Raw genomic sequence first — 24,155 nt, 5'->3', positions numbered from 1 at the left:
GCTATATGGTCATGGTCTAGAGGCATTCTCTCCTGATGTTTCACCTGCATCTATGGCATCCTCACTCCCTCTGAGGATGCTTGCCATAGATGCAGGCGAAACATCAGGAGAGAATGCCTCTAGAACATGGACATATAGCCCGAAAAACCTACAACAACCCAGATGGCCATTCAGCTTAGGTATAACACCCCCCAAGAAGCCTCAGCAGCTTTAAAAAAATTACCCTGAACTTAATTTCAGATATGAAAACGTATCTCTGTCCTAAGCATAATTAAAATAAGGACACCCACGATTGTTTTCTATTTTCTGCTGAAATCTTCAAAAAGAGAGGACCTGAGCTGACACACCAACTCCACCAGCTCATAGAAAAAGTGTGGGTGACTGAGAGAATCCCAGCAGATGTCAAGGATCTTATCATCACCCTCTTCAAAAAGGGGGAAAGAACAGACTGTGGAAACTATCGAGGTATCTCCCTTCTAACCTCCGCTGGGAAAATCCTCGCAAGAATCCTTGCAAACCGCCTTCTGCCCCTCTCAGAAGACACCCTCCCAGAATCCCAGAACGGCTTCCGCCCCTCCAGAGGAACCGTGGACATGATCTTCACTGCACGACAGCTCCAAGAAAAATGCAGGGAACAAAACCAACCTCTGTCCATGGCATTCATCGGCCTTGCAAAGGCATTCGACACAGTGAATCGCAGCGCTCTCTGGACCATCCTCCACAAAATCGGGTGCCCTAACAAATTTGTGAACATCCTGCGGCTCCTCCATGATGACATGATGGCAATGGTCTTGGACAGCAGTGGCTCCCAAAGTGACCCATTTAAAGTGGAATCAGGTGTCAAACAGGGATGTGTTATTGCCCCAACTCTATTCTCCATCTTCATCGCTATGATACTTCACCTTGTTGATGGGAAGCTTCCCACTGGAGTGGAAATCATCTACCGAACAGATGGCAAGCTATTCAACCTCAGCAGACTGAAAGCCAAAACCAAGGTCAAAACAACATCTGTTATAGAACTCCAGTATGCTGATGACAACGTCATCTGTGCGCATTCAGAAGAAGACCTACAAGCCACTCTAAACACCTTTGAAGAAGCATACGAGAAGCTCGGCCTGTCATTAAACATAGAGAAAACCAAAGTGCTGTTCCAGCAGTCACCAGCTATCCCCTCTCCAATGCCAGAGATACAGCTTAATGGTGAAACATTAGAAAATGTTGACCATTTCCGCTACCTTGGCAGCCACCTCTCCACCAAAGTCCAGAAAGAGGTTTCAATTCTGCAAGCATCTTTCTGGATCTGTCCTATCAAATTATTGTACCCACATCCCATCAGAAACATCTCAAAGCTTTCTGAAGACCACAGAATGTCCCACGTATTTAATATTGTCTAGAACGCTGTCTCAACTTGTTCCAAGATGGCATATGCAAGCCTCTTTCTGGATCCATCTTATAAAAGTATAGTACCCACATCCATCAGAAACATCTCAAAGCTTTCTGAAGACCACAGAATGCCCCTCATATTTAATATTGTCTAGAATGCATTCTCAACTCATTGGTCCATGATGGTATATGCAAGCCACTTTCTGGACCCATCCTACAAAAGTATGGTACCTACATCCCATCAGAAACATCTCAAAGCTTTCTGAAGACCACAGAATGTCCCACGTATTTAATATTGTCTAGAATGCAGTCTCAACTCATTGGTCCAAGATGGCATATGCAAGCCTCTTTCTGGATCCATCCTATAAAAGTATGGTACCCACATCCCATCAGAAACATTTCAAACTTTCTGAAGACCACAGAATGTCCCACGTATCAAATATTGTCTAGAATGCAGTCTCAACTCATTGGTCCAAGATGGCATCTGCAAGCCTCTTTCTGGATCCATCCTATAAAAGTATGGTACCCATGTCCCATCAGAAACATCTCAAAGCTTTCTGAAGACCACAGAATGTCCCACGTTTTTAATATTGTCTAGAATGCAGTCTCAACTCATTGGTCCAAGATGGTATATGCAAGCCTCTTTCTGGATCCATCCTATAAAAGTATGGTACCCACATCCCATCAGAAACATCTCAAAGCTTTCTGAAGACCACAGAATGTCCCACGTATTTAACATTGCCTAGAATGCAGTCTCAACTCATTGGTCCAAGATGGCATCTGCCAGCCCCTTTCTGGATCCATCCTATAAAAGTATGGTACCCACATCCCATCAGAAACATTTCAAATTTTCTGAAGACCACAGAATGTCCCACGTATCTAATATTGTCTAGAATGCAGTCTCAACTCATTGGTCCAAGATGGCATATGCAAGCCTCTTTTTGGATCCATCCTATAAATGTATGGTACCCACATCCCGTCAGAAACATCTCAAAGCTTTCTGAAGACCACAGAATGTCCCACGTATTTAATATTGTCTAGAATGCAGTCTCAACTCATTGGTCCAAGATGGCATATGCAAGCCTCTTTCTGGATCCATCCTATAAAAGTATGGTACCCACATCCCATCAGAAACATTTCAAACTTTCTGAAGACCACAGAATGTCCCACGTATCTAATATTGTCTAGAATGCAGTCTCAACTCATTGGTCCAAGATGGCATATGCAAGCCTCTTTCTGGATCCATCCTATAAATGTATGGTACCCACATCCCGTCAGAAACATCTCAAAGCTTTCTGAAGACCACAGAATGTCCCACGTATTTAATATTGTCTAGAATGCAGTCTCAACTCATTGGTCCAAGATGGCATATGCAAGCCTCTTTCTGGATCCATCCTATAAAAGTATGGTACCCACATCCCATCAGAAACATTTCAAACTTTCTGAAGACCACAGAATGTCCCACGTATCTAATATTGTCTAGAATGCAGTCTCAACTCATTGGTCCAAGATGGCATCTGCAAGCCTCTTTCTGGATCCATCCTATAAAAGTATGGTACCCATGTCCCATCAGAAACATCTCAAAGCTTTCTGAAGACCACAGAATGTCCCACGTATTTAATATTGTCTAGAATGCAGTCTCAACTCATTGGTCCAAGATGGTATATGCAAGCCTCTTTCTGGATCCATCCTATAAAGGTATGGTACCCACATCCCACCAGAAACATCTCAAGGCTTTCTGAAGACCACAGAACGTCCCAGATGGGAAATATGGCCCAGAAAGTGGTTTGGATGCAATGCTACAAGAAGGAGAAGAGAAAACCTGGACTTACATTGCACGATGAGCTGGACCAGGGCCTCTCTTGGCTTGACGTTAAATCCATTGTACTGGCTGGTCTGGCACCGGTAGGTCCCGGTCATCTCCCGCGAGACGTTGACGATCCTGAGGATCCCGTCGTAGCTCTCCATCTGCATGGACCCATCGGGCATGGGGACCTCCTTGTCGGCCCTGGACCAGAGGATGATGGGCTTGGGTTTCCCCGTCACCTGGCACTGCAGCTCGACCGTGTCTCCTTCCCGGGTGACCAAGGGGGACTTCTCTTGCGGGACAGTCAGGTTGGGTGGAACTTCAAATGGGGGCAAAGGGGGAAAGGGGAGAGGGAAGGAGGAAGAGAGGCAGACATGGGATGGTCAGTACGTTGGAGTCCCAGGAAATGAGTCATTAGGCTACAAGAGGAACAGCTCGGTGGTCCTTCAGACAACCTGGAGACATGGTTGACCAGCTCACGCTGAAGCAAAGAGCACAGCAGGGCCAGAGCAGCCTTCAATAGCCTGCAGCTCCGCCCTTGTCAACCACCTCCACCAAGTCTGGTCTCCTTAATGAGAGCATTCAACACCCCCCCCCCCCCCCCAGCAAACTTGGTTGCTTCACTACTGTTCTATCGCGTGCTGGGCCTGTAAATAATTGTCTTTAGAACAGGATGTGCAACCTTTGCCCAGCAGGAAGCCAGGGGGCCTAAAGAGAAGTTCTCAGAGGTTTCCACCACAAACAGTCTTTAGATGGCTTGAGAAGTAAAACAAAGTCTTTTATTAATGAACCATCAAACAAACAGAAACTTCTCTTGTCTTCAGTAAAGTTAAGCAAATGATTCCAAGCTTTTAGGCAACTGGTGGATTCCTAATCTTGCCCACGAAGGACAGGCAACTGTCTTCAATAACTTCTTCTTTAAAGGAAAATCCCCTTTTTAACTTCTCCCATGCTGACTGTAATCTAACCCTTACTGATGTGGGCTCCGCTACTGGGTCGAACTGCATCTCGAACGCCGAGTGGACCTACCAGTAAAGGCAGTGGATGTTCTCCAGCTGGAGTTCTTTGGTCTTTAGGGTTGTTTTCCTGGAAATTCTTTGGAGACTCTTAAGACTATTCTCCCCTGGAAGGTCTTAAGGGTTGAAGCTTTTGTACAGGGGAAGCTTGCACACATCCTATACATAAGCTTACCTTGCTGAGACTAACTAAAAATGACTCCCTTCCCTTCCCAATTGCCTTGAGCAAGGGGCAGGCCAAAAATTAACGATGATGGGCAGGTGATTTACCCTATGACTGCAACCAAAGAAGCCACCTATCTGCAGAGTCCCTGAAACCCAGGACTGCAAGCAAACATTTAATACAAAGTAAATAAAGTTGGAGCTCCTGGTACAGCTGTACCAGAACAACTACATCGACTATTGCTGCAAGTAATGACAGTGTGAATAAATTGCCAATATTTGCTTGAGATAGTGCTTGCAGTTCTGGAGGGACTCTTGATTTTTTGCATCTCATAGACTTAGCATGCGGATTTCGTTAACCAGTTAAAATTCATGAGTAAACCAGGTTTTTTTTAAATCTGAAACATTTGCGGGGGTTGAACCCCTAAACCCACCCCCTCGCTATTTATTTATTTATTTTATTTATTTACTTTACTTGTATACCGCTGTTCTCAGCCCGAAGGCGACTCACAGCGGTTCACAACCAACAAAAACAGCAGAAATTCAATGTCAGATATAAAACAGTTAGCAATCCCGCGCAGCACACAATTAATAAACACTTATTACAATAACTAATCACTATCATCTCATCCACAAAAACATACTCCAAACTCGTCAACCATTTTCCATTCCTATGTTCATTACCAATTATTGCACTAGTTATTCGAACGCCTGCTCAAACAACCAGGTCTTAACTTTTTTACGGAACGCCATGAGAGATGGTGCTAGCCTAATGTCGGTGGGAAGGGCGTTCCACAGCCAAGGGGCCACCACCGAGAAGGCCCTATCTCTCATCCCCGCCAACCGTGCTTGAGAAGCAGGTGGGATCGAGAGTAGGACCTCCCCGGAAGATCTCAAAGCCCTCGTGGGTTCATAGGCAGAGATGCGGTCAGATAGGTAACTTGGGCCGGAACCGTTTAGGGATTTAAAGGCCAACGCCAGCACTTTGAATTGAGCCCGGTAGCAAATCGGTAGCCAGTGGAGTTGGCGCAACAGGGGGGTTGTATGCTCCCTGCGCTCCGCTCCTGTTAACATCATGGCTGCCAAGCGTTGGACTAGTTGGAGCTTCCGAGCTGTCTTCAAAGGCAACCCCACGTAGAGAGCGTTGCAGTAGTCTAAACGGGATGTAACCAGAGCGTGGACTACCGTGGCCAAGTCAGACTTCTCAACTACAGGCCTGCATGGGCACAAGTCCAGTTGGAAAGCCCATGAGCAGGACACCAGGCAACAGCACTTTCCTGCCCAGAATCCCCTTCACCTGCTACTCTGAGGGACTACAGAGCCATTCTGACAATCAGCAATGGACTAATCCAGACACGTGCAAACTTGGGCCCTCCAAGTGTTTTGGACTTCAACTCCCACAGTTTCTAACAGTCTACTGCTGTGGTTCTCAACCTTCCTAATGCCACGACCCCTTAGTAAAGGTCCTCACGTTGTGGTGACCCCCAACCATAATGTTATTTTCGTTGCTACTTCCTTAATTTTGCGACTGTTATGAATCGTAATATAAATATCTGATATGCAGGATATTTATATTATGATTGGCTTGACGTTAAATCCATTGTATTTATATTATGATATGCCCTACACCACTGGAGAAATTACACTGCTTAGCCGGTATCACACCACCTGACATCCGCCGGGAAGTAGCAGCCAATAGTGAAAGGACCAAGGCAGAGACATCTTCAGCTCATCCCCTGTTTGGGTATCAGCCAGCACATCAATGACTTAAATCTAGAAATAGTTTTCTAAGATCTACACTCGCTGGAACACCTCAGCAAGCGAGAGTCCAAAAGTGGCAGGCTCAAACCCAGCACCTCAATCTGTGCGTGATACCAGATGAGAGACTCCCCCCTGGGCACACAGAGGACTGGGCGACTTGGAGGGCGCTGAACAGACTGCGCTCGGACACCACGAGATGCAGAGCCAACCTCAAGAAATGGGGCCACAAAGTGGAATCCTCGACATGCGAGTGCGGAGAAGAGCCAACCACTGACCACCTGCTGCAATGCACCCTGAGCCCTGCCACATGCACAATGGAGGACCTTCTTGCGGCAACACCAGAGGCACTCCAAGGGGCCAGATACTGGTCAGAGGACATTTAACCAACTACCAAACTCACAAGTTGTGTATTTTTCTGTTTGTTTGCTTTGTTCTGTTAGAAACGTAATATAATGGACAGGTTGCTCTGACACAACAAATAAAAAAATGCAGGATATATTTTCATTCACTGGACCAAATTTGGCACAAATACCCAATACGCCCAAATTTGAATACTGGTGGGGTTGGAGGGGTTTGATTTTGTCATTTGGGAATGTTGGAGTTGCTGGGATTTATAGTTCACCTAAAATCAAAGAGCCTTTTGAACTCCACCAATGGTGGAATTGAATCAAACTTGGCACACAGAATTCCCATGGCCAAGAGAAATACTGGGAGAGTCTGGTGGACACTGACCTTGAGTTTTTGGAGTTGTAGTTCACCTACATCCAGAGAACACTGTGGACTCAAACAGTGATGGATCTGGATCAAACTTGGCACAGATAATCAATATGCCCAAATGTGAACACTGGTAGAGTTTGGAGAAAATAGACTTTGCCATTTGGGAGTTGTAGTTGTTGGGATTCATAGTTCACCCACAATGAAATAGCATTCTGAACCCCACCAATGATAGAATTGGACCAAACTTCCCACACAGAACACCCATGAGAAAGAGAAAATACTATGTTTTCTGATGGTCTTTGGTGACCCCTCTGACACCCCCTCGTGACCCCCACAGGGGTCCCGACCCCCAGGTTGAGAAACACTGGTCTACTGGATATAGCTGACTGCTCTGCTATAGCTGACTGCTCTGCTGGACGGGGTTCCACTCCCCCTGAAGACGCAGGTTCGCAGCTTGGGAGTGATCCTGAACTCATCGCTGAGCCCGGGACCCCAGGTTTCAGCGGTGGCCGGGAGAGCTTTTGCACAACTAAAACGTGTGCGCCAGTTGCGCCCGTACCTTGGGACGTCTGATCTGGCCACAGTGGTCCATGCTCTTGTTACATCCTGTATAGACTACTGCAACGCACTCTACGTGGGGTTGCTCTTGAAGACTGTTCGGAAACATGAACTGGTCCAGCAAGTAGCAGCAAGATTACTCACTGGAGTGGCACTCAGGGAGCACACCACCCCCCTGCTGTGTCAGCTCCACTTGCTGCAGGTTCAATTCTGAGCACAATTCAAGGTGCTGGTTTTGACCTACAAAGTCCTGTACGGTTCCGGTCCAGTGTATCTGTCCGAACGCATCTCCCTCTACGTCCCACCCCGGAATTTGAGATCATCTGGGGAGGCCCTGCTCTCGACCCCACCACTATCACAAGTGAGGTTGGTGGGGACGAGGAGCAGGGCCTTCTCAGTGGTGGCCCCTCACCTGTGGAACTCACTCCTGGGGGAAATTAGGGCATCAGCATCCCTCCTCTCCTTCAGGAGGAAAGTAAAGACGTGGTTGTGAGACCAGGCCTTTGGGCAATCTGACAACTAGATAAGGACAACCAGACAAATAGGACTGACAGGACTGACAATTGTGGAATTGGAATTTGAACTATGAGATAGCGAACACTGACCGTCAATGAGGAGAAATTGGTTTGTATTGGTTTTATTGGTTTTATGGCTTTAATGCAAGAATTGTTGTTAATTGTTAATTGATGTTATTTGTTTTATTGCTGTTATGTGATAAGGGCATCGAATTGTGCCTTGCTTTTGTAAGCCGCCCTGAGTCCCCTTCGGGGTGAGAAGGGCGGGGTACAAGCAACCGAAATAAATAAATAAATAAATGCCCTCACTGATTGACTTTGCAGCTTCATGGCTTGCTAATTGCAACTTTCACACTTGCTTCAAGCACACAAGGGTTCTTTCTGCCACCCTGGACATTATTCTACAATTTTATTTATTTGTCGTGTCAGAACAACCAGTCAAATTATATTACATTTCTAACAGAACAAAGCAAACAAGCAGATTACAAAATTTGTGAGTATGAGAGTTAATTAAATGTCCTTTGACCAGTATCTGGCCACTTGGGAGTGCTTCTGGTGTTGCTGCAAGAAGGTCCTCCCTTGTGCATGTGGCAGGGCTCAGGTTGCATTGCAGCAGGTGGTCAGTGGTTTGCTCCTCTCCACACTCGCACGTCGAGGATTCCACTTTGTAGCCCCATTTCTGAAGGTTGGCTCTGCATCTCGTGGTGCCAGAGCGCAGTCTGTTCAGTGCCTTCCAGGTCGCCCAGTCCTCTGTGTGCCCAGGGGGGAGTCTCTCATTGGGTATCAGCCATTGGTTGAGGTTCTGGGTTTGGGCCTGCCACTTTTGGACTCTCGCTTGCTGAGGTGTTCCAGTGAGTGTCTCTGTAGATCTTAGAAAACTATTTCTAGATTTAAGTCGTTGACGTGCTGGCTGATACCCAAACAGGGGATGGGCTGGAGATGTCTCTGCCTTGGTCCTTTCACTATTGGCTGCTACTTCCCGGTGGATGTCAGGTGGTGCAATACTGGCTAAGCAGTGTAATTTCTCCAGTGGTGTGGGGCGCAGACACCCCATGATGATGCGGCATGTCTCATTAAGAGCCACATCCACTGTTTTAGCGTGGTGAGATGTGTTCCACACTGGGCATGCATACTCAGCAGCAGAGTAGCACAGCGCAAGGGCAGATGTCTTCACTGTAACTGGTTGTGATCCCCAGGTTGTGCCAGTCAGCTTTCGTATGATATTGTTTCTAGCACCCACTTTTTGCTTGATGTTCAGGCAGTGCTTCTTGTAGGTCAGAGTGTACAATATATACACTCCACTTGCCTCACTTCCAACAGACCTCTGAAGATGTCATTAGCCACGGATACAGATGAAATGTCAGGGGAGAGTGCTGCTGGAACATGGCCACACAGCCCAGAAAACTTACAGCAACCCAGGAATTGTATATACGCTGGAGGATGAACTTCTAGCACTGTCTGTGGAGCCATACAATGGCCCTGGGGTTGCTCTTTGCCTTTATTTGTCACCAAATATACTTTTGGAGGAGCTGTGAAAAAACGAATACATCCTTTCCAGGGCTTGAGAAGCAACATTTTATTATGCTGATGACTGATCGCAAACAGGGGCCATTACTCACCAAAGCAAATAAAATAAGAGAATATAAAGTATATATAAAATGAAGCCGTGGCGACGGATGCTGCCATGATTCATTGGCGTTTTCCAAAATATTACCAGATTAATGCCCCTCGCTGGTGATTTCTCAGCCCTTATACGTCGAGGCAGGATGCTAAAAAGCCAAGGCGCGTTAAAGTACAGAGCTGCGATTCCAGCTCCGTAATAAACCCAGCCGTAAAAAGCGTATAAACAAAGGAAACATTAACAGCCCGGCATTTATCCAAAGGGCCTGCAACTGACAGAGAGAATGCCGGAGACATAACTTTTGCCCAATTTCATTCTCAAAAGAAGCAATGAGAACTTTGAGACATTTTCTGAGGAAATGCAATTTGCAAAGACTTTTTTTGCAGTTCAGGTCTTATTCTGTGCAGAAATCAGAGTTCGCTGAGAATTCCTTTCAGAGTGTGAGCTATTAAAGCAACAACAGCAACCACAACAACAACAAGCTATACCCTGCTTTTTCCTCTTGGTCAAGACCCGAAGTGGCTACCCAAAGTGGCTGCTTTGAGTCCCTCCAGGGGTGAGAAAGGTGGTATATAAATGCCGTAAATAAATAAATAAATAAATAAATAAATGCATTTTATTTAATAAAATCAATAAAATATTCACATGCTCTTACATTATTATCTTGGAGATGGGGCCCAAGCCTAGGCACAATGGCTTCTTTTGAGTTACGTTTTATGCACATTGTGAAGTTCCCTTACCTTGCCAGCCGAGGGTGGCAGGGCCTAGGAAGAGACAGGCTAGGTAGTTTCAGCTTAGTAGGCCTGGCAGAGAGCTGCGGGAGCCATCTTAGTTTAGGGAAGACTCCAGTTCAGAGAGGGGGAGTGGCCTAGGCCTGAGCCAGCCCAGCAACAGCCAGGATTGGTTTGGAAAAGGGGGGCGGAGTTAGACAGATGGAGGGAAAGAGAGAAGCTTATTTTGACAGTTCAGTTCAGTTCTGAGTGATGTTAGAGTAGGATTAGAGTTTTAGGAGTCTCTGTTAGGAAATAGGCAGCTTGCCTGGAGTTTGCACAGCAAAGCAGGCTGTGGCAGACTGGTTTCAGCTATTTTAGAAAAGAAAATAGCTGGGTTTTTGTAATAGGAACTGTAACAAAGATAGAACCATTCACTCATGCAACCGATACGCTTTAAGAACAAGAACACTTTCATTGTAACAGCCAAGCCTATTCAACTGCATTCACTTTCATTCTGTAACTTCTACTCAATAAACCTTTCTTGTTATTTTTAAAATTTAAGCCTGAGTCAAGTGGCATTTGTGGTTTGAGTCACTTTCCTTTTTGAATCAACCTCTCCTGTTTCCCCTCAAAGAAGCCCTTGGTAATATACAGTACTTGGTGGAATAAAAAGCCTTTTAATGTTTTAAATAGCTAGAGGGTTCCTGATTATTTGGTTTATGGTGGCAGCGAAAGGTTTTTAAAATAAAGAGACATCCCCTCAAACGCTATAAGTGCCAAAGTGGTGTGAATTCCTTATTAAAGGAGGGACAGTGTTGGGATCTGTTTGCCCCCTGTCCAGTGATATTGTTTGGCCATAAAGACTGCCTTTATGATTAGGGGTAGATGGTATGACTGATCGCATTGCCATCTGCCTGGTTATTATAATTGGTGGGGCAGCGGTGGGTTTGTTTGACCCTCCTGCCCAAATAGCATAAAGGAGCCTTTATACACGTCTTATGCCCATAGCCAGAAGGTCATTTCATACCATTTTTGATAAGTTTGTGCATGAAATAAAGTTTATGATTACAGATTTGGAAGTCAAGCATCCCTCTGTGGCTGAGGGAGATGGGTTTGTTTTCCTTGGAGAAGAGAAGGCTGAGAGAAGGGGACAGGAGAGCCATGCAATGCACACCTGGAAAATTGCACTGCAATTGAAGAGAGATATTGACTCTAAGCTGGAATGTGTCCAGAGGAGGGCGACTAAAATGATCAAGGGTCTGGAGAACAAGCCCTATGAGGAGCAGCTTAAGGAGCTGGGCATGTTTAGCCCGAAGAAGAGAAGGATGAGAGGAGACATGATAACCATGTATAAATATGTGAGAGGAAGCAACAGGGAAGAGGAGGGAGCAAGCTTGTTTTCTGCTTCCCTGGAGACTAGGACTCAAGGGAACCATGGCTTCAAACTACAAGAGAGGAGATTCCATCTGAACATGAGGAAGAACTTCCTGGCTGTGAGAGCCGTTCAGCAGTGGAACTCTCTGCCCCGGAGGGTGGTGGAGGCTCCTTTTTTGGAAGCTTTTAAACAGAGGCTGGATGGCCATCTGTCAGGGGTGATTTGAATGCAATATTCCTGCTTCTTGGCAGAATGGGGTTGGACTGGATGGCCCAGGAGGTCTCTTCCAACTCTTTGATCCTATGATTCTATGATTCTATGATTCCAAAGAAGGAGCCTCCACCACACTCCAGGGCAGAGAGTTCCACTGCTGAACAGCTCTCACAGTCAGGAAGTTCTTCCTCGTCTTCAGATGGAATCTCCTCTCTTGTAGTTTGAAGCCATTCTTCCATTGTGTCCTAGTCTCCAAGGAAGCAGAAAGGAAGCTTGCCCCCTTCTCCTTATGACTTCCTCTCACATATTTATACATGGCTATCTTGTCTCCTCTCAAGTGATAGACACACAAAATATACTTTTGTTTACCTTCTGAAAAGCAAAAACTAAGTATTTGAAAAATTCAGGAATTGGGTTGGTATGGTGGACGGGAAATTCCCATACCAAGTGTTCTCTCGAGGGGGAGGGTTTTGTGATAACCTACAAAACCCACAAAAATAGTAATCAAGGAAGACCATCTTACTCGTCCAACGAGGGATCGCCTAAGCAAGTAAGTTTGCAATAACAATTTCCAAGACTGGCTGGGAGAGAATGGCATGCAACCACACTTGTTGCTCGTCATGCCCGGGGACAAAGGATATGATGTAGAACTTGCTGCTGCCTGGGAGTCTGCTAGAGTCTTCTTCTTTTAAGCAGAAGCTGGATGCCCATCTGTCGGGAGGGCTTGGATTGTGTTTTTCTGCTTGGCAAAAGGGGATTGGACTGGATGGCTCTTAGGCTCTTTTCCAACTCTATAATCCTATGAATCTCTTCCCAAGCTTGGTGCTCAGCCACTATTTCTGATCAGAGATCCGTTGCGTCCTCTTCTTCCGCAACCCTAGCTTTTCCGCCTTGTTCCTAAACTGTTGGTTTGCTTCTGAGGAAGCCCTTGCAAACCTAGGATGCTTGCCATAGATGCAGGTGAAACGTCAGGAGAGAATGCTTCTAGAACATAGTGATACAGCCCGAAAAACCTACAACAACCCACAAACCCAGTTACTGTTTACAGAAGAGAAGGGAAAGTGCTATTACAGTTGGAGAAAGAAAGCGCCAGCTATTCAGCTGAAGCAATGAATGAAGATCTAAAGTCGAGGGCATTCCGTTCCTAGAAGAATTGCCTGGCCTTTGGCAACCGCACATGAAAGCAAAGAAAGGAAGAGATTATAATTTGCCAAAACCTGCGTTATTTTCATCTCCTTCTGTATCTACGGCTCACTGTTCCGAAAGTGGAGGAAACGGAGGAAAATACTAATTTACTCCTCTGTTTGGAAGAAAAAAAGTCATTTGTTTTGTAGACGATACACACACGGTCATGCATACAAAACGAATTCTTTTCTCTCTTTTTAAACGTTATATAAGTGCTCGTTCCAAATTAATGCTTTCTGCTTGGCAATGTCTTGACTCAACTATTAATGATAGCTTGGGATTTTGCTTTTTTCTTTATGACAATAGAAGTTAACGGGGGGAGAGAGAGAATAAGTCCTTTTCAGCTGAAATGAAGGAAGGCTGGTGTTGGAGCTCAGCCTGTGATTGTGTTTCAGGATGAGGGTGCTTTGGATGTGGGGAGTGATGACAATGAGTTTCAAGATGGCAATGGTTTGGTCAATGATATTGATGCAGAGAAGCATAGAATAGAATCAAAGAGTTGGAAGAGACCTCCTGGGCCATCCAGTCCAACCCCATTCCGCCAAGAATGAGGAGATTCCATCTGAACATTAGGAAGAACTTCCTGACTGTGAGAGCCGTTCAGCAGTGGAACTCTCTGCCCCAGAGTGTGGTGGAGGCTCCTTCTTTGGAAGCTTTTAAGCAGAGGCTGGATGGCCATTTGTCAGGGGTGATTTGAATGCAATATTCCTGCTTCTTGGCAGAATGGGGTTGGACTGGATGGCCCAGGAGGTCTCTTCCAACTCTTTGATTCTATGATTCTATGATTCTAAGAAGCAGGAATATTGCATTCAAAGCACCCCTGACAGATGGCCATCCAGCCCCTGTTTAAAAGCTTCCAAAGAAGGAGCCTCCACCACGCTCCGGGGCAGAGAGTTCCACTGCTGAACGGCTCTCACAGTCAGGAAGTTCTTCCTCATGTTCAGGTGGAATCTCCTCTCTTGCAGTTTGAAGCCATTGTTCCATTGCGTCCTAGTCTCCAAGGAAGCAGAAAACAAGCTTGCTCTCTCCTCCTCCCTGTGGCTTCCTCTCACATATTTATACATGGCTATCATATCTCCTCTCAACCTTCTCTTCTTCAGGCTAAACATGCCCAGCTCCTTAAGCCGCTCCTCATAGGGCTTGTTCTCCAGACCCTTGATCATTTGAGTCGCCCTCCTCTGGACACATTCCAGCTTGTCAATATCTCTCTTGAATTGTGGTGCCCAGAATTGGACACAATATTCCAGGTGTGGTCTAACCAGAGCAGAATAGAGGGACCTGGACCTAGACACTAGGCTCCTCTTGATTCAGGCCAAAATTTTTGCCGCCACATCACATTGTTGGCTCATGTTTAACTTGTTGTCCACGAGGGCTACAAGATCTTTTTCACACGTACTGCTCTCAATCCAGGCATCCCCAATTCTATATCTTTGCATTTCGTTTTTCCTGCCAAAGTGGAGTATCTTGCATTTGTCACTGTTAGAAAGACCAGGAGATCCCTGTTCAAAGTGTAATTTCCTATGAGAATGTCCCTGAAGGGTGTGGGGATGATGGTGTACTCCTTGAATTGCTACCAGAGAGTTCCCAGGATTTGGGGCTTGAAAACAACTCAGCACCTGCAGAAGTAAATGAGCAAATTGATAGACAGCAGGAGATTAGTCAAAACAGACAAGCTGAACAGTGCCTTCAGCATTTTGCCAGGCTTCGACAGAAAAAGATAAGGGGATCTCAGTTAAAGAAAAACCAATTTCTGAGTACTCAGGATAGCTTAACGAGGGGATAAAAGTCCCAAGTACGGAAAATGTAGCCAGATGAAGCATTGTTTGGAATCAAGTTATGAGGAAGAACTTCCTGACTGTGAGAGCCGTTCAGCAGTTGAACTCTCTGCCCTGGAGTGTGGTGGAGGCTCCTTCTTTGGAAGCTTTTAAACAGAGGCTGGATGGCTATCTGTCAGGGGTGATTTAAATGCGTCTTGGCAGAATGGGGTTGGACTGGATGGCCCAGGAGGTCTCTTCCAACTCTTTGATTTTATGATTCTATTATTCTATGTTCTCATCCTTGTTTCATGGAAGCCTTAAATATTTCTTGTTTCATGGTTTTGACTCTTGGATTTTATGATTACATACTCATGCTTTGGATTAACGTTTCATTAAGAGCCACATCCACTGTTTTAGCGTGGTGAGATGTGTTCCACATTGGGCATGCATACTCAGCAGCAGAGTAGCACAGCGCAAGGGCAGATGTCATGCCGCATTATCACGGGGTGCCTGCGCCCTACACCACTGGAGAAATTACACTGCTTAGCTGGTATTGCACCACCTGACATCCGCCGGGAAGTTGCAGCCAATAGTGAAAGGACCAAGGCAGAGACATCTCCAGCTCATCCCCTGTTTGGGTATCAGCCAGCATGTCAACGACTTAAATCCAGACATAGTTTTCTAAGATCTACAGAGACACTCGCTGGAACACTTCAGCAAGCGAGAATCCAAAAGTGGCAGGCTCAAACCCAGAACCTCAAGCATTGGCTGATACCAAATGAGAGGCTCCCCCCTAGGCACACAGAAGACGGGATGACTTGGAAGGCGCTGAACAGACTGCGCTCTGGCACCACGAGATGCAGAGCCAACCTCAAGAAATGGGGCCACAAAGTGGAATCCACGACATGCGAGTGTGGAGAAGAGCAAACCACTGACCACCTGCTGCGATGCACCCTGAGCCCTGCCACATGATGCACAAGGGAGGACCTTCTTGCGGCAACACCAGCGTCCCTCCAAGGGGACAGATACTGGTCAAAGGACATTTAATCAACTACCAAGCTTGCAAATTTTGTGTTTTTATCTGTTTGTTTGTTTTGTTCTGTTAGAAATGTAATACAATTGACTGGTTGTCCTGACACAACAAATAAATAAATAAATAAACGACTATGTAAGTTTCTTGCACTGTTGGTTTTTTGTATGCAACATTGCAAGTTTGTGTTTCATCTCTGCTATTACGAGTAAAGATTTTTCTGTTCATTTCTACTCTTGTCTGTGTGCCTTGTGAATGGGACGTGGCTAAGATCCACTCTTGCGCAAAATGTATCCCACTTATTTCCTTAGTTCTGGCTGAGTTTGCCAATCTGTGAAGGTCTTTTTGGATCCGGGTCCTGCCCTTTGGGGCATTAATCCCTGAGCGCTGTCCATGGTGCTGGCAATGGAGAGTCGCTCAGGAAAGATTGGTTCTGCTTTAAGTCCCTTCTCCTCCTTGTTTTTGGCTTTCCTTTCCGCCTGGCAAGGCAGCGAGTCCCAAAGATGGCACCATCTATCACTGACCACAGAAGTTATGGAAAGCTTTCAGGTCCCGAGATCTGATGGATGCTTTCGATCTATCCGGCCGCTCTTCCAAATGAATCCATCACAAGTAACAATAATGCATTGGCCACTTTCTGCCTGAGAAGCAATGCTCCGCCAGGCAGAATGGCCTTCGCTCGGCTCCAGCCTGGTGAGACGGTCACATCCATCCGTGGCTCATCCATCATTCGCAAGGCATACCCTCGCCCTCCCCCCCACCCCCAATGCCAGTCTCCAACCTTTTGCTGTTCTTCTGCCTTAATGTCAAGGTGCGTTTTGGCAAAACAGGTGGGAAGAGAGGGAGCGAAAGGCAGCCAGGTGCCCTGAACACATAAAGCACAGTTGTGCTCAGGACCACAGATATGGATCAATTATGTCTCACCACAACTCGTCTTGCTTGACAATGGAGTATGCCTTCCCAGCCCCTCTTTCTACCACATAAACAGGGGCGGCTCGTCCATTACGCGAAGTAAGCGGTCGCAGAACACTTTTTTTTGCCAGGGGCGCAGAGGCGCCTCTGTAAATGTCCCTCGACCGCCACCTGGGGAGCGCCCCCTCAGCTCACAACAGCCCTACCAGTCCGGGGGGAGCCTCGACTTTCTTGCCTCGCTGCCGGGCAAATCTTTTCCCAAAGGGGCCAGGCCCTTGAACCTCGTCTAGCCCCTCTCGTTCCTGCTCCACCCGGCTACCAGGTGCACGAGCAGAGCCGGCGCTCAATCGTTCTCCATGTTCGATCCCTTCCCCATGACCGGCTCCCTTTCCCAATCCCCCAGCGCTCCACCCGCCTCCTCTCCTCTCCCCAATCCCCAGGTGGGCCAAGAGGCGGAGCCGCCGCACCTGGCCCGCTTCGGGTCTGGAGGCGTGTCTGAAGACCCCAGCGTGCGCACCAAAAGTCACCTCTTCTCCCAACTTTCTCTTCAGCCATTGGGACCAAGAGAGAGAGAGAGAGAGAGAGAGCCCCTCCGGCTGGAGGTATCTCCCACCTCCGCTCCCTCCTTTGTTTTTGCGCCTACCTTCAGGAAAGGTGGGCATCTCCACCTCTCTCTCTCTCTCTCTCTCTCTCTCTCTCTCTCTCTTGGTCCCAATGGCTGAGGAGAAAGTCAGGAGAAGAGGTGACTTTTCAGGCACGCCTACGGACCCAAAGCGAGCCAGGCAAGGGAGCAAGTGCGGCAAGTGTAGTTACTGGGATGTATAGTTCACCTACAATCAAAGAGCCTTCTGAACTCCACCAATGATGGAATTGAACCAAATATGGCACACAGACCTCCCACGATGAACAGAAAATATATATCAATGATTAGTTGGGGGGGGGGGGGGCAAAATACTGTTTGCTTACCACTGAAAATTACCTAGGGCCGCCTCTGCACACGAAGCATATTTGGACACACTTTGAGAAAGCTCAAAGCGCCCTTATTTTATCACAAATGCAGGGATGTAGCTTTTCCCAATCTGTGCATTCCCCATCTTTCTCCACGCTCCCTTCTCCCACTTTTTCCTGCTTTTTAAAGTGTCAGAACTACGAAGCTCTCAGAGTTCAGAAGTTCGAAGGCGCGCGCCTCTGTACTTCCAGCTTTTCACAGTACGGATGCCCCGTTCACATGCGCCCTTGAAATATTAATAGAAATGAGCACTTTGCTTATGTTTATTTGGCAAATGGGAGGGATCGCTGGAACTTTTATAGCTTTCTTCGCAAGGCAAAAGCAGGCACGAGTGGGAAGTTCTGCAAAGTGTTATTGCCTTGCAGGAAAAAGAAACCAACGATGCATCAAAAGGGGAAATTCATAGCAGAGGCTTGGAGAACCACAATTGTTTGCAGTTCGTTCATTTAATTTATTTTAAAAGGAAGCAACTGGGAAAATTGGAAAGAATGGGTTACATTTTTTGCTTTGCAGCCAAGAAGGACAACCCACAACACGGCCATAATGGACATGAACGCTCCCCCCAACAGCAACAACAACAACAACAACGACAAAGACCCTCACTGCTGAAGCAGACTTACATTTACTGCATGTAAGAACCCATTTGGACCGGGCTTTGGCACAGCTAGCTGATAGCCAGCTACATTAAATCAGTACTGACTGAGAGGTCATGAATTTGAAGCCAGCCCAGGTAGGAGTGAGCTTCCAACCATTTGTCTAGCTTGCTGTCGACCTTTGCAGTCCAAAAGACAGTTGCATCTGTCAATTCCAGCTTGTCAATATCTCTCCTGGGCACCACAATTCAAGAGAGATATTGACAAGCTGGAATGTGTCCAGAGGAGGGCGACTAAAATGATCAAGGGTCTGGAGAACAAGCCCTATGAGGAGCGGCTTAGGGAACTGGGCATGTTTAGCCTGAAGAAGAGAAGGCTGAGAGGAGATATGATAGCCATGTATAAATATGTGAGAGGAAGCCACAGGGAGGAGAAGGGAGCAAGCTTGTTTTCTGCTTCCTTGGAGACTAGGACGCGGAACAATGGCTTCAAACTACAAGAGAGGAGATTCCACCTGAACATGAGGAAGAACTTCCTGACTGTGAAAGCCGTTCAGCAGTGGAACTCTCTGCCCCGGAGTGTGGTGGAGGCTCCTTCTTTGGAAGCTTTTAAGCAGAGGCTGGATGGCCATCTGTCAGGGGTGATTTGAATGCAATATTCCTGCTTCTTGGCAGAATGGGGTTGGACTGGATGGCCCATGAGGTCTCTTCCAACTCTTTGATTCTATGATTCTATGATTATATGATCTGTCAAGTAGGAAATTTAGGTACTGCTTTATGCGAGTAGACTAATTTAACTAATTTACGACGCCATAAAACCTTCCAGCAGCATGCAGAAGAATGCTGCTCTGAGTCCCCTTCAGGGTGAGAAGAGCGGGGTATAAATATAGTAAATAAAGAAAGAAATACATTCCTATTGATCTGCATGGAACCCCATAGGATACAAGAAACTGCTAAAAGTTGGGTAATGAAACAGGAAGGGGAACTCTGATAGTTCCCATCAGGCCCATAGCCAGGGTTTTGATTTGGGGGGTGCTGAGTTTGATTCGGGGAGAGGGGGGAGGCTGAGAATCTACCCTGGCAAACCTTTTGTATCATTACCCCAATAGCCCCATGCATATGGGATATATTGAGCATGATGATCAGATCATGATATAACATGTGGTCCCAATCTTCAAGAAGGGAAAAAAGGACGACCCAAACAACTACCGTCCGGTCAGCCTCACGTCGATACCGGGCAAGATTCTGGAAAAGATTGTTAAGGAAGCGGTCTGCAAACACTTAGAAACAAATGCGGTCATCGCTAATAGTCAACATGGATTTATCAAAAACAAGTCATGCCAGACTCATCTGATCTCTTTCTTCGATAGAGCTACAAGCTGGGTAGATGCGGGGAATGCCGTGGATGGAGCGTGTCTGGATTTCAGGAAGGCCTTCTTTGACAAGGTCCCCCATGACCTTCTGGCAAGGAAACTAGTCCAATGTGGGCGAGGCAAAACTACGGTGAGGTGGATCTGGAATTGGTTAAGTGGACGAACACAGAGAGTGCTCACTAATGCTTCCTCTTCATCTTGGAAAGAAGTGACAAGTGGAGTGCCGCAGGGTTCCGTCCTGGGCCCGGTCCTGTTCAACATCTTTATTAATGACTTAGATGAAGGGCGAGAAGGCATGATCATCAAGTTTGCAGACGACACCAAATTGGGAGGGAGAGCCAATACTCCAGAGGACAGGAGCAGAATTCAAAACGATCTTGACAGATTAGAGAGATGATGGGCCAAAACCAACACAATGAAGTTCAACAGTGACAAATGCAAGATACTCCACTTTGGCAGAAAAAAATGAAATGCAAAGATACAGAATGGGGGACAATGCCTGGCTCAAGAGCAGTACGTGTGAAAAAGATCTTGGAGTCCTTGTGGACAACAAGTTAAACATGAGCCAGGAATGTGATGTGGCAGCAAAAAAAACTAATGGGATTTTGGCCTCCATCAATAGGAGCCTAGTGTCTAGATCTAAGGAAGTAATGCTACCCCTCTATTCTGCTTTGGTTAGACCACACCTGGAATATTATGTCCAATTCTGGGCACCACAATTCAAGAGAGATATTGACAAGCTGGAATGTGTCCAGAGGGGGGCAACTAAAATAATCAAGGGTCTGGAGAAGAAGCCCTATGAGGAGCGGCTTGGGGAACTGGGCATGTTCAGCCTGAAGATGAGAAGGCTGAGAGGAGACATGATGAGAGCCATGTATAAATATGTGAGAGGAAGCCACAGGGAGGAGGAGGGAACAAGCTTGTTTTCTGCTTCCTTGGAGACTAGGACGCGGAACAACGGCTTCAAACTACAAGAGAGGAGATTCCATCTGAACATGAGGAAGAACTTCCTGACTGTGAGAGCCATTCAGCAGTGGAACTCTCTGCCCCAGAGGGAGTGTGGTGGAGGCTCCTTCTTTGGAAGCTTTTAAGCAGAGGCTGGATGGCCATCTGTCAGGGGTGCTTTGAATGCAATATTCCTGCTTCTTGGCAGAATGGGGTTGGACTGGATGGCCCATGAGGTCTCTTCCAACTCTTTGATTCTAGGATTCTTTGAACAGTTTAAATAATGCACCAGGACAACCCTGAGAATTGGGGGGGGGGGGCTGAAGCTCCCAAAGCCCCCCCCCCCCCCCCGCTACATGCCTGGTTCCCATCCCACCTGTTTTTCAGCTGGAACCATGGGAGAAAAGCATGTTAGGAAGTAGGAGTTCTGAACAGAACAGCTGGCCGACCATTAATAGTCTAGCTTGCTGTTGACCTATGTGGCCCGAAAGACAGTTACATCTGTCAAGTGGGAAATTTAGGTACCACTTTATTCGGGGAGGCTAATTTAACTAGTTTTATGATGCCATGAAACCTTCCAGCAGCATGCAGAAGAATGAGGAATTACTCCATGAAAGTGCCAGCAGGACTGAAGACCAACAGCTCACAGGTTCGAATCCAGGGAGAGAGAGGATGAGCTCCCTCTATCAACTCCAGCTTCTCATGCAAGGACATGAGTGAAGCACCCCACAAGGATGATAAAACATCAAAACATCCGGGCGTCCCCTGGGCAACGTCCTTGCAGACGGCCAATTCTCTCACACTAGAAGTGACTTGCAGTTTCTCAAGTCGCTCCTGACACGACAAAAATAAATAAATAAATAAAAATAATTAATCTCCTGGTTTCTAGTTTCTAATTGGCATTGCACCTCAACGGAGCGAGTGGAGTTCCGGAAGCACCCTCACCTGTGCTGCTGGAGATGTTGACGTCGATGCTGATGTCGGAGATGCCGCCGCCTTTCAAAGAAGCCACACAGGTGTAGGTCCCAAAGTCCGTGAACTTGAGGTCAATGATGTCCAGGTTGGTGGTTCCGGGGGAGACGTCGGGGTCGGTCTGGGTGATGACCATCCTCTCGGAGCTGCGCAGCGGGCGGCCGTTTTTGAACCAACTGAAGGTGAGCTCCTCCGAAGGGACCGCCTCCACCTGGCAGGAGATCTTCACCTCCCGGCCAATCTGGATGTTGTCGTCTTTGTGGTAGGGGTCGGGCGTGATCCAGAAGCGACCTTTCTTCAAGGCTGGATGAACGAGAGAAACAGGACTGATGCCAATCCGAGACAGCAGCATTTATGTGAGGACTGGCAAGACGGAGAAGGCAACAGGGGTAATTATTTCTCAAAGCTAAGACACTTCAGGATAAGCAAGCATGACACTGAAATGGGTTCCCTTGGAACCAGAACGACCAGTATCTACCAATTGCAGTGATGCAAAAGCATATAAACACATAGAAATTCAAGGTATAGGTGATAAATTCAGTGAAACAACAGGAGAGAAGGCAGGAGAGAAGGAGGGAAGGAAGGAGAGAAGGAATGAGAGAAGGAAGGAAGGAAGGAAGGAAGGAAGGAAGGAAGGAAGGAAGGAGAGAAGGGAGGAAAGAAGGAAGGAGGGGGAGAAAGAGAGAAGGAAGGAGAGAAGGAAGGAGAGAAGGAAGGAAGGAAGGAAGGAAGGAGAGAAGGAAGGAGAGAAGGAAGGAGAGAAGGAAGGGAGGGAAGAAGGAAGGAAGAAGGAAGGAAGGAAGGAAGGAAGGAAGGAAGGAAGGAAGGAGAGAGGAAAGGAAAGAAGGAAGGAAGGAGAGAAGGAATGAGAAAAGGAAGGAAGGAAGGAAGGAAGGAGAGAGGAAAGGAAAGAAGGAAGGAAGAAGAGAAGGAATGAGAAAAGGAAGGAAGGAAGGAAGGAAGGAAGGAAGGAAGGAAGGAGAGAAGGAAGGAGAGAAGGAAGGAAGGAAGGAAGGAAGGAAGGAAGGAAGGAAGGAAGGAAGGGAGAAGGAAGGAGAAAAGGAAGGAAGGAAGGAAGGAAGGAAGGAAGGAAAGAAGGAAAGAAGGAAAGAAGGAAAGAAGGAAAGAAGGAAAGAAGGAAAGAAGGAAAGAAGGAAAGAAGGAAAGAAGGAAAGAAGGAAAGAAGGAAAGAAGGAAAGAAGGAAGGAAGGAAGGAGAGAAGGAAGGAGAGAAGGAAGGAAGGAAGGAAGGAAGGAAGGAAGGAAGGAAGGAAAGAGAGAAGGAATGAGAGAAGGAAGCAAGGAGAGAAAGAAGGCACAATGAGACAACTCTTAAATAATTTTATAGCTCTTGTACAGAAAACCTTTTGCAAAAACTGCATTGAGAAAAAAACTGTTAAAATAATTGCTGGTATCTGTAAAGTTGATGTCAGTAAAACATAGGATTGTTACACTCACATTAAACAGAAATAATTTGCTCTTTTCTCAAAAGATGTGAGTAATTCCTCTTCACGTGTGTGGAAATAGTTCTTGAGTCTTTACTACAGATGAGTAGACTCCAAATCAAGCATGGTAACCATGAACATGAACAAAATCTGTAGACCAGTATTTAAAAACACCAGAATCAAGACACCACTCAGCAACAAGAGAACTCCAGACAGCACACAATCAAGTGCCAGTGTACATCTCCCACACAGAGGGTGCCTCCAGGCAACAGAGGCCAGGCCAGCTCTATGGTGATACCCTCACTGATTGACTTTGCAGTTTCATGGCTACTCAGTGCTAATCAAGCATTGCTACTTGCAACATTCACACTGGTTTTACAAAGACAAGGGTACTTTCTCCCACCCTGGACATTACACACACACACACATACATGTAATGTTCACTTGTGGGATTAACATAACTCTAAAACCTCTGGATGAATTGATATGAAATTTGGACACAATATACCTATCATGCCAATGAGTGACCATCACCCATAAAAACACTTAAAAACACAGCAGAAGATACTTAAAAAGCCAAAAATAATTACAACTCATGCACAAAGCCACATATACACATATATACACACACAAAACACATATACAGACCGAGCCACAGCAATGCCTAGCAGGGGTTGGCTACTACATACACACACACACACACATACACACACACATACACACACATATATACACACACACACATATACACCCCACTTGCTTCACTGCCAACAGACCTCTGAAGATGCCATTATCTACATCTGTAGGAGAAATGAAACATGGCCATACAGCCCAAAAAACTCACAGCAACCCAGAGATTCTGACCATGAAAGCCTTCAACAATACAAGATATTCATGATCTACAAGGGGTCACACTGAAATTCAACACCGCCTGAGCTCTGCGAGTGCAGCATTTTTCTGAATGAAGCACGGAGTGTTTGAGGACTGGGACATCCATAGGGAGACCATGGGGCTTGTTTACAAAGCTATTATCCTCCCAATCCTGCTCTACGCCTGCAAAACGTGGACTGTCTACAGACGTCACATGCAACTCCT

The 24,155-nt window shown here is 46.5% G+C and overlaps 1 protein-coding gene across 4 annotated transcripts in view; it reads right to left on the bottom strand.

The window, feature by feature from the left end:
- MDGA2 (MAM domain containing glycosylphosphatidylinositol anchor 2) overlaps positions 1 to 24,155 on the bottom strand; it is a 633,808-nt gene that overhangs the window by 199,994 nt on the left and 409,659 nt on the right. For all 4 annotated transcript variants that reach the window (XM_067463147.1, XM_067463149.1, XM_067463148.1 and 1 more), the window contains exons 7-8: positions 21,590 to 21,919; positions 3,216 to 3,509 (exon numbers count right to left, since the gene is read on the bottom strand). In XM_067463147.1, the coding sequence (XP_067319248.1) occupies positions 3,216 to 3,509; positions 21,590 to 21,919 (624 nt within the window). The remainder of the gene's footprint in view (positions 1 to 3,215; positions 3,510 to 21,589; positions 21,920 to 24,155) is intronic.

This window comes from Anolis sagrei, chromosome 1 (assembly GCF_037176765.1).
Source record: "Anolis sagrei isolate rAnoSag1 chromosome 1, rAnoSag1.mat, whole genome shotgun sequence".
Lineage (NCBI taxonomy): Eukaryota > Metazoa > Chordata > Lepidosauria > Squamata > Dactyloidae > Anolis > Anolis sagrei.
The sequence above is the reverse complement of the archived record's forward strand: the minus strand, read 5'-3'. Positions and strand labels throughout refer to the sequence as shown.